General features: G+C 40.2%; 1 protein-coding gene across 1 annotated transcript; it reads left to right on the top strand.

Annotated features, from left to right (window-relative positions):
- Window positions 1-4,606: 4,606 nt before the first annotated feature.
- LOC104152453 (keratin, type I cytoskeletal 15) lies at window positions 4,607-10,633 on the top strand. Its single transcript, XM_068919116.1, has 8 exons — window positions 4,607-5,232; window positions 6,062-6,144; window positions 7,050-7,206; window positions 7,776-7,937; window positions 8,318-8,443; window positions 8,584-8,804; window positions 9,671-9,696; window positions 10,197-10,633. Exons 1-8 carry the CDS (start codon window positions 4,684-4,686, stop codon window positions 10,283-10,285), a joined length of 1,413 nt encoding a protein of 470 aa, XP_068775217.1. The 5' UTR covers window positions 4,607-4,683; the 3' UTR covers window positions 10,286-10,633.
- The last annotated feature ends 445 nt before the right edge of the window (window positions 10,634-11,078 follow it).

Raw genomic sequence — 11,078 nt, 5'->3', positions numbered from 1 at the left:
AGCAGTAACAGTGAGATCTTATGCGGCTTTGGTAATGAGCAAGGGCTGGGAGACTTTTTTTTAGGGTGAAATGCAAAGCTGTTAAAATAGTTTGACGATATTCCTGTGGAAACAAATGGGAAGGAGAAACTGGCATGAGATTTCTTCATTCACTTTCTATTCTGATACATTGATCTTCAAAGAAAAATACAATCCTCAGTTCATACAGTTAGGTAACAAACCTTTAGCCCATATTATAGCCACCTTCATTTCCAAACCATTGAAAGGATACTTATCATAGCTGAAATTCTAAATGTAAATACTTTTAGCTCAGCCCCCACAAATCAGAAATTTCATTCCCAACCAGCACTCTAGAAGCAAGGAAAAGGAAACTTCTCAGGGTTTGTGCTAAAAACAAACCGGGGCTATAGCTCATATATCACATTCCCACTTCCAAGTGGCAGTTGTAAGAGGCATACTGTTAACTAGTCACCTGAAGGCGAAATTGCAATGAGAGTATGCCCTGACTAAAAGCAACCCAATACTGCATCCTCGCAGAGCAGACCCTCTTGCACCCTGTGTTTCAGGGAGATCCCATCAAGTCCTTCATCACTTCTCCCTTAAATAAATCATTTCACTCTCGTGCATAACTAGTTTACGGCTTAATGGAGCATTTGCAGAGCAAGGACCATCCCAAAGCTTTGGATCACCTCTACCAAGGCTGGGCGATCCTTTTCAACCGTAGGGGTAGGCTTGACGCTGGTGCCCACTGTTGGTTTAGCAGTGACTCAGGGGACCTGTCAACATCGGTTTTCAAGTCTTGACACGGACAATCCCAGCTCAGCCTCTAGAAATCTGGCAAGGTAACATTAGATAGTGGCATCACTGAAAAACTATGACAGAAAAAAATAGCCATGACATGTTTGAACCAACATAGACATACACAGAAGAAGAGTCGAAGACGGGAAGAACAGCTGGACTAAGTGCTTTGGTGAAGCAGGTACAGAATGAAAAGGGAGCAGTGGCAGGAAAGTGAAATGAAGGCAGTTCATCAGAAATACTCCCTTGCATATGGTATTTGCTTTTGGAAAAGCAAGGAGAAGAAAGTTCTAGTGCATTAAATGCTTCAATACTGCTGACACAATTTCAAATAAATATCTTACACCCAATTTATTCCCTCCAGCAGTTAAGCCTGGAATCCTTTCCAGATCAAACAACAAACAACTCCAGGTCTGTTTTATAATCTTGACAAAAGCCCATTTCCTGGCAGTAAATTCTTGTCACAAAAACAGTCAAAATATGTGATTACTGGTCCAGATTTTGCAGGTTATATAGCTGCAAATGTTAAGAGTCTGAGAACAAGTTCTCATTCGCCAAGAATGCAAAATATAAGGTATAAGGACACTTACTTACGAGATGTATGTTCCAACCAAAAAGTTGGTTTTGGTTTTTAAATTCCAAAGACTAAATTAAATATGTGTTAGAAAAAACATATTTAATAGGTTAAAAGCTTTAAAGTGGTTAAAAGCTTTAAAGTGCCAAGAATTGAAGGAATTCATAAATTCTGTTAAAGTAACTGGAGGCTTCAGAGATTGGAAACAATCTTGAAAATGCCATCATTTCTGTTTTGATATCCTAGTTTGAATTTTAGTTCATAATTTTAATGATTTTGTCCAATACTTGTAGGGTAATGACAGCTTTCTGGCAAAACATTTAACATAAAATCACCCAGAGGGTATAATTCAGAGCTTGGTTCAGAAAAAAAGGATTTTCTAAAGGTGTATAATAGCTGAGTGAGAGTTTTATCAGCAAAAGACTGAAATGATAAACAAGCTGCTTCTTGAATGAAACTCTTTGTCTTCACGGAAGGAGAGGCTACAGTGTGTCAGCTTCATTAATCCAGGAACAGAAGTAATAAGAGTTTGCACAGCACAGACATGTCAGGAAAGGCCTCCTGAGAAACCTCTGTGGAAGCACGACACACCAAGGAGACTATGCACCACAAATACAAGCCCAGTGTCTCAAGACATTAGATAAGAAATCTTAGTGTGAAGCATAAGCTTGAAATAGCATTTTTTTACTTTGGCAAGTGATAAGCTTCGGTTTCCTCGCATGGACTATGAGAAGAAAACTCTAGAGATTTCAGGATTCATGCTCCAGCTGCAGAAAAGAGCTAAATGAACAAAGAAAAACTTTTGGAGCTTCATTTAAAACCGTAAGACGTTATGAACCTTGAAGCATTCCAAACCTCAAAAATTTAGGGAAACGTAAATGACTTTAAATGATAGAACACGGCTAAAATGGAGAAATAATAACCGAAAAGAAAAATATGCCTGTAAGCAGAATTATAACTAGATTCCTGCCTGACGAAGGCAGGAATGAGCCTCAGGTCGGCGAGCGCTACACATCGCATTTCCAGGCCTCTGACTGTGGGGGGGCACCCCCAGGGTCGCAGTTTGATGCTTTAGAGAAAACTGAAAAAGTCACAGGCTCCCCATCTTTGTGGTTTTCTGAATAATGTTATAGGACCATCATCTGCATTGGCTTTTTGATTTATTTTTTCCCCAATAGTAAATATTCTACAGAAAAAGAAAAAAAAGACAAACAGCTTTATATCTGCTACCTGGCACGTTCATCTGATAACAGCACAAGGCACTTTCAAAAACAACGAAGTATATTTCACCAACAAGTTTTCAAAGAAGCTATGCAGACTAAATTAAACAAAACTGAATGAAAAATCCCCAGTGTCTTGTTAAAGTTTATGATGTTCTCTAGAAGCGGTTTTGCTGGATTTTTTTTAAATGGAATTTGATCTTGCTTATTATGGGACCATTTGGAGTCAGAGCCTAGCAGCATGCACACTTCAGCATATTTACATTACAGGGGGCTTGAAGAAACTTTGTTTATCTTTAGGAGAGTTTGTCAAAACTTGTTTCCTGAGATATGAACTCCTGGAGATATATGAATTTGGCAAGATACTCAGGATTATTAATCTGCCCCTTGGCAAAACTGCACTGCTATGGCAAAGGGCCAGGTTCAGTTGGAAACATGTTTCCACAACTCCGAAATATCATCTCTTTTCTACATAGCTGAAGAGCAAGTGGACATTTTCAGAAGCAGGTTGTGAAGCCGCACATCCCAGCTAGACTTTTGATACACTTTTCCTCCTAGTGCACACGCTCCTGCCTCTTCCTGGCAGAAAGGCTGGGTAATTCCCTGAGACTGCACTGCAGCGTCAGCTGTAAACTTCAGAAAACCCCTCAGCTTACTGCTGCAACTGATACAATCCTCAGTTTACCTCCAAACACTCATCCTGTATTCTGATTTCTTTTTCTATCGATATGTCAAAAACCGTGCAAAAAAAAAAAAAGCCAAATCCTTTATGTTGTTAGCAAACATATCATTTGTTTTGCTTTATTTCAAAGTTGTATTTTAAAATAAATTTGGTGCTTCTAAGCTAAAAACCAGGGAACGTTCTGCCCATCTTCACTTTGCCCCTGCTTCTGTCCCACCTCTCCCAACCCTCAGTTTCCTTCAGCCCCTCAGCACCCGCCGGCTGTGCGACCGTACGTGCCCCTGCTTGTCAGCTGCCACTTGTGACTTTCACCTGAAGAATGTCACCTTGCTGTGCAAAGAGACTGGGGTTCTTTCTTCCAAACCCACACTATTGCCACACTGTCCACACAGACGCCTTATCCCACGGACACACCCTGGCAGTGTAAGCGAGCAGCTAATTGTTCTGTAAAAATCCCTCAAATCTGGTTTCTCATAATTAGGCAGTATTAAATCATGTTAATTAACCGAATTCTGAATTACTGACTTCTGAATTTCACTAGAAATTTACTAGGATTGAAACAGACCAATTTCAAACTCCCAGTTTAAACGAAGGTTTAACATCAGTTTCGTGAGTCTTAAACCTTATTTCAAGATTAACTCCATTGCCTAGTGTGTACTGGCATTACACACGTTAATTGCTATCTGAACAGTTTCATCTTAAACCCAATTTGTTTAGGTTTCCAAAAAGCAATGGGAACTTAGTCTGACATTTATTCTTTTAGTTGAATTATTTCAATCTTATATTCTCTGTACACCGATGGATGTTCATGATCCCTTAAGCAATGTTATAACTATACAATTTTTGTACTAAAAAATTCAGATTCCAAAATCTGAAAATTAATTCTAAGCAAAGAACAGGAAGAAGAACACGACAAATTCAATTCCAAATTTTTAACAAGAATATGAGTAAAAATGAAGAAGGAATGGTGAGATTAACTGATGATAGTACATTTTTCAAAGAAATTGGAATTTTACTTAAAGCAAATTTCGTTTTTAGGCATGGCAATTGCTGTAAATGGGTAAGTGGGTGTGGTTGAACTCACTCCATTTTTCCATTCTTGAATGCGAGAGAGGTAAACTGCAAGTTTCAGAACTATAGCCTAAAGAAAAAACTGTAAGCTGAATCATCCCTTTTGTTTAATTAAAAGAAAAAAAAACAAGTCCTTGCCCCTGGGATCTGCAGCCAGCTCCCTTTGTAAGGAATGGCCTCACCCCTAGGGAGGGGAATCTTTGGAGGGAGGGTTGCAGGGTGGGTTTGTCTCCTAACCCCCTGCCTAGGGATATAAATGAAGCGCCAGGGCAGCAACAGCACTCACATTCTCCCTCTAGACCAAGCTCATTGACCCTAGGTCCTTTCGTGCCTCTGCCATGACTACTGTCTACAGACAGAGCTCCTCTTCTACCTATGGTGGTGGCTTTGGGGGCGGTGGAAGCAGCAGCTCTCGCCTCTCCTCAATCCGAACGGGAGGATCCTACAGGGCTCCAAGTATACATGGAGGATCTGGTGGCAGGGGTGTCTCTGTCTCTTCAGCTCGGTATGTCTCCTCCGTAGGAAGTGGATTTGGTGGTGGCTTGTGTTCTGGTTTGGGTAGTGGCTATGGAGGAGGCTACGGAGGAGGTAGTGCCTTACAAAGTGGCTTTGGTTGGGGTGCAGCCTCTGGCTTTGGTGGAGGGGCTGGCTTTGGTGGAGGTCTTGACTTTGGTGGTGGTGATGGCCTTCTCTCTGGAAATGAAAAGATAACTATGCAGAATCTGAACGACCGTCTGGCTGCATACCTGGACAAGGTACGAGCACTGGAAGAGGCAAATGCTGATTTAGAGGTCAAAATACGAGACTGGTACCAGAAGCAAGCTCCCACCAGCCCAGAGCGGGACTACAGCCACTATTACAAGATAATTGAAGATCTCCGAGACAAGGTATGACATTCATAGGTACAGGGAGTTATAAGAATACATTGGAATTGCGGAACTGCTCTTCAAACCAATTAAAAAACTATAAATAAAAAATTGATTCCCCAAATCCAAATATATTGTAGTTATGAGCATTCTAGCAAAAAAGAGTCTTTTTTTTCTTAATTTAAAAAGTAAATGTGTCATCCTGAAAAGGTGAAGTTTGTTGAAATTAAAATGATTGCACTAAAAGTTAGCAAAAAATGACAAAGTGGGTTTAGAATTATCAATATATTTAGAGAGTAATCAAATACTAAAAATATGATAGGCAGATCTCATAGTCTGGAAAAGTAATTCTCCAGGGCAAAGATAAGATCAGGTATTGTGTAAATGTATTTTACAATTATGTTAAATGTGAACTGTACACATTGCTTATCTTCTCACTTAGTACTTATGAAGTGGTAAAGAAAGAAGATTTAAAGGTTACACACAGAAAGTTCTAAAACAACAACAACAATGTGCTTACTTTCACACAGACATACCTGCCTTTTCTTGGGCTACAGTAAAGGTGTCTCAGATATCTGGGTTGCATCTGGGCGGTGGTAAAGAGTTTAGGTTTTTTGGTTTTCCCATATAAAAGCCATAAGAATTACAACGTGACCAAAAGGCAATATAATAAAATGAAATGGTTATTGCAATGCAAAAAGCGTCTTTAACTAATGAAATCTCAACAGAGGTTCATTTTTTCTGCCTTGTTCGATGGTTAACAGCTTCAATAACTACCTACTAGGCGCTCAGGAACAAGGGTATTTCACCATTACTCACAGGAATCCTTTTCTGTATCTCCTACTGCCAGATCCTTGCAGCTACTATTGACAACTCCAGAATCATTTTGGAGATTGACAATGCCAGGCTGGCTGCAGATGACTTCAGACTGAAGTAAGTTTAGCTGGATCACATTTTTATTCTCTCTCATCCTCTCTCTCGGTTTTTTGAAGTTTAATATTACTTCCTATCTAGAAAAAAAAGTTCTTCAGTCACTGACATATTTTTCTTCTATAACCTATGATGAAAAAATCCAGTTAAAAGAATTGATGTGATGAAGGAAGAAATGGGAAAAGAAACTTGATGGAACATAGTATCCAGATTACTGAGATGTTTACATAATAAATTATAGTTCATGTCTTATTTTGGAGGATGCTCCTGAATAGTCTTACTAGCCTAAATCACTCGGGAAAAGAAAGCAGGAACAGGTTGGAATTAGCGTTTAAAAGGAACAGAATGGTGTGCCGAGATGCCTGCTTGGCTGCAGCAGCTCTCTCGCACAGAGTGTCAAATTAAGAAAGGAAAGACAACAGTGATTCTGTGCTTATCCAGTTCATGGACGCTGAGAACAGCCCGTCAGGCACTGCTGAAAAGATGACAAAGATACTTGCACAATTGTTTTCTCTCACAGCAATGTACCTGCAGGTTTGTATTTTCTCCTCTAATGCCCTAGGCAGAGCTGGGCAATCTATGCTTTTCTTTGTGCCAAATTTGAGAAGATGCTGAAAACGAACTGTCCTGTATGGTAACTTTTCTATCAATGCTGATAATAACTATTAGGTATTACAAACTGAAAAGGTCATGTATTCCTCTGGAATAAAATCAGATGGCAATCCATGTGCTTTCATACTTGAAAGGGGCAAAAAATATCTGCATTCCCTTTAAATTTCCTTTTAATGGATGTTTTCATTTACATCCTCCTGTTCCTTCTACGTTCAGCATAAAATTCCACAGTTTTCCAGCTCTCCTCAATACCAACTCTTGTATGTTCCAACGTGTGTTTCTTTTTAAAACTGCAGATATGAAAACGAGCTGTTCCTTCGCCAGAGCGTGGAGTCCGACATCAACGGCCTGCGCAGAGTCCTGGACGAGCTGACTCTGGCCAGAGCTGACCTGGAGATGCAGATTGAAACACTGAAGGAGGAGCTGGCCTACCTCAAGAAGAACCACGAGGAGGTGAGAGTTCTTAACAATCAAGAGAGAAAATTAGTTCCATTCAGAATTTACCCCTCTCCATTTGGGGGAAAAACAAACCAGAATGACAGTTTTACAGCTAAATGATTAAGAAGAAAACTGTAATCTCAAAAGAATCCAAATCGTGTCCCTTAAAGCACCTCTCTAATTCCAAACTATTCAGAACTAGGAGTTTTCAGTTTTACATGCAGAGGCCGTTGAGATAACAAAGATGTGTAATAGGAACATACCTGTATGTGCGTGTGTGTGTGTGTGTGTGTGTGTGTGTGTAGATCTATACATATATATCTATACATTTAGATCTATACATATAGATCTATATATACACACACACATGTATGCTTCTGTGTGTGCGCATATACAGAGACAGACAGAGAATAAAAGTAAGTGTGATGAGAGAGATAATTTGGTAAATGTTTCTATGTGTGTCCTACCTTCAGTACTTGATAACTAAAGTACCACATACCACTGTGGGGATTCCTGATGGCAGAAAGTATATGAGAATATAGGAGCATAATCTTTTCTGTGTCCTCTGCCTTCTGCTCATGCAGGAAATGAAAGAATACAAAAATCAGCTAAGCGGAACAGTCAATGTAGAAATGGATGCTGCTCCTGGAATCGACCTGACCAGAATACTCTCCGAGATGAGGGAACAGTATGAAGCTCTGGCAGAGAAGAATCGCAAAGATGCCGAGGCCTGGTTCTTCACTCAGGTATAGTTACTCAACGGATGCATTGCCTCATTATTACTACCCCAGTTTTTGCTGATCAGAGTCTCTGCATTCAACAAGCAGGCAGGTGTACTGAGAAGCATACCAAGTTCTTAAAGGTCCATTGTCTTTTCACTGTTAAACACCTTTAAGCTGCTTTTGGCACTAGCATCGCAAGCATCATTCCAGAAGTAGATATCAATAGTGATGGGCAAACCGAAACGATAAAGTCAGAAGGACAATACCTAAAATGCTTTAGAGTAACAAGAGACTCCATGCAATATTTTGGGGGAGATGGGATGTGCCTTCCCTTTCTCAAAATGATTTTAAACATCTTTTGATACAATCTGTATTTGATTTTCACAGTATTTTTTTTCTTTCAGACTGATGAGCTGAACCGTGAAGTAGCCACACATACACAACAGATACAGACCGGCAAATCGGAGATCACAGAACTGAGACGCACCTTCCAGGGCCTGGAGATAGAGCTCCAGTCCCAGCTCAGCATGGTACGGAGCTCTTCTAAGCCTATCACAAGTGACAACTAGCACACTCTCTCCTTCCTCCCTTTCTGTCTTCCCTTATCTTACACTGTCTCTCTATGGGACAAATAGGCATGATAACCTAGTCTAATATTACTCTGCTTTAGAAAGCTGGACTGGAAGCCAACTTGCGAGATACAGAAGCACGGTACTGTGCACAACTAGCACAAATTCAGGCCCTCATCACCAACGTCGAGGAGCAGTTGAGTGAACTCCGATGCGACATGGAGCGTCAGAACCAGGAGTACCGAATGCTCATGGACATCAAAAGCCGCCTGGAGCAGGAGATTGCCACATACCGCCAGCTCCTGGAGGGCCAGGACTCTCAGTACGTTACTATTTACAAATGCTATGCGGATTAGATATTAATAATAACATGATATAGTGTAAAGCAGTAATTTGTGGCTGCTAAACTGACTCCAGATTACTAAATTACATTGACTGCAAACACAGCCTTTTGTGCGCTGGCAAAACAGATGCTCAGTAACATCCCAAGGGCAGCTGTTACTCAAGCTAAACTTCCAGGTCAACTGAGCTGATAGCTTGAAAACACAAATGCAGCCATGTTGCCTAAAATGAACTACAGAAGGCACCAGGCACCATAGGCATATATCTTATATAATGCTCTTGCTGCACCAGCATAATGAGCTTTAGCCTAAAATAACCTATGAAAAAGTGTTCTCAGTATTTATTTAGCTCCCGTTTTTCTAAGCTTGTGCACAGAGGTGAAAATATTCATCATTGTGCACCAGAATGTTATATTAGTAAAGAACGGGGTGTAGACTATGGCTTACTTTTATGAAGTCTTTTACTGCTCATTTATCATCTGGATCCACGCATGGAATTACCGTTGATCTTTGAGGGGGAATCAGCCCCTTACATTGCTCTTAAATTACAACATTCTGAGACGAGGAAAAGTCCATGTAGACATATCAAGAACAAGAACTGGTCTGAGTGATGTTGATATTTCCTATTGCGTACATAGGAGTGGCCGACTAGAGTAGGCCTTCAAAGCACATGAGAGGGCCTTAGCAATAACATTAGTAAGAAAAGATCTAATGAACAATCCACTGAAAGGAGCAGTGTGAAATCACGGCTCTTCACACTCTTTTTTTTTCCCTAAATCTGTGATCAGTGGTTTCAGCGGACAGGTTCAGTGGCAGTCATTAATTAAACATTTCTTGTTTCCTGCAGGATGTCGGGATGGAGCCCTAAGGATGGTAAGAAAAAATTAGATGTAAGGAGGGGCTGGAATTAATTGACCAAATAGAATTCAATGAACCTATCGTTTTTGGTTGGGATTTCTTCTCACAGCTATAGATCACAGTCTCTCCACTATGGCCACATTCTTTACCATTTAGAGATGAAATTACAGTATTTCATATTATAAAGTATTGTAACCAGTAGCTTGCCAAAATGGTTGCATGAATTCCTACTATAGTTCTAATATATGGAAATTTCCCAGAGATTCCTGAATTCCTGTAATATTGTTATATTGTCATTTAACATAAATATGATACATCCAACTTTGACACGAAATTTTCACGAGGAAATTGTGCGTTCCTCCTTTATATCTTTTATCCTCCTATTTCAAGACTCTCTTTGGTATGTGGAAAAAATCTTGTCAGGAAACAACCAACCAACCCCCCACAGCTCTTCAGGGTGCTAGCAGCACATTTGGGTTCCTCTACTTGAATTACCCTTCTTTCTCCTACCACAGCACATCTGAGCGGCGGAAGAGTTCGCATCACCATGGAAGACTCAGTAGATGGAAAAGTTGTTTCTACACGTGAAAAGAAATTCCCCTAAAAAGAAATACTGAATGCCCTCTTGTACGTGAGATCATCTGTACTGTACCAGTTATAAAAACAGTACACACTGGAGAGGGAATTCGGGAAATAACTTCTGATAAAGTGACAAGGAAACAATGTAGTATGCACACTGGCTAATGCTATCAGAAATGTCCTTTTACTTTCGCCAAATCCACAAGAATTGAGTCCAGTAATGTGCAACAGCTTGGTATCTTTACTTAAATTTGCTCTCCCTTTTTACATGATTCTTTGGCTCTACAGCTCAGAGACGAAGAGCCTGTTTTCTGTCAGTAGCTATATAGTACTCTTATGAAAGAACATAATAAAGCTTCTCTCCTGCTTGTGCAAATACCTTTGGTTTTCTGTTGTTTTTTTTATAGTCAGTATGGCACTGCCATCCACGTGACCATATACACTCCCTTTGTTGCACATCTTACTACGCTGCTTTCTGTAACCCAAACCAGACGCCTGGACTAGGAGCAATCTGTCCTGCACTTCCTTCAGTGCAAAGGCTGGTTCCCTGGGCTAAGCAAAGGCTGGGTGAAGCGAATGCCTCAAGCAGAGTTTGTTGCGACCATTCTGGGTTCCACACGTAAGGAAGAAAGTCACCAGCATACATCATTACTGTAGCTTTTTTATTAGCAACACTGCCATTTTCTCAGTAATAAGTTAGTTTATAAATCTACACCACTGTGATTGAAGAGAGCAGCTTATAAATATTTAAGAGGCAAGTAAACCCCAACTTCAGAAGCATATAAAACATTCACATAAATGCTGTATTTTGCTAAGAT

Source organism: Struthio camelus, chromosome 25 (genome assembly GCF_040807025.1).
Source record: "Struthio camelus isolate bStrCam1 chromosome 25, bStrCam1.hap1, whole genome shotgun sequence".
Classification (NCBI taxonomy): domain Eukaryota; kingdom Metazoa; phylum Chordata; class Aves; order Struthioniformes; family Struthionidae; genus Struthio; species Struthio camelus.
The sequence above is the reverse complement of the archived record's forward strand: the minus strand, read 5'-3'. Positions and strand labels throughout refer to the sequence as shown.

What these genes read in the sequence shown, in the direction of transcription:
- LOC104152453 (XM_068919116.1), top strand. Translation starts at nt 4,684, where the DNA reads ATGACTACTGTCTACAGACAGAGCTCCTCTTCTACCTATGGTGGTGGC. An exon ending in GCAGATGACTTCAGACTGAA is followed by an intron (nt 6,145 to 7,049) that starts GTAAGTTTAGCT and finishes TTAAAACTGCAG; the next exon opens with ATATGAAAACGAGCTGTTCC. An exon ending in TCCAGTCCCAGCTCAGCATG is followed by an intron (nt 8,444 to 8,583) that starts GTACGGAGCTCT and finishes ACTCTGCTTTAG; the next exon opens with AAAGCTGGACTGGAAGCCAA.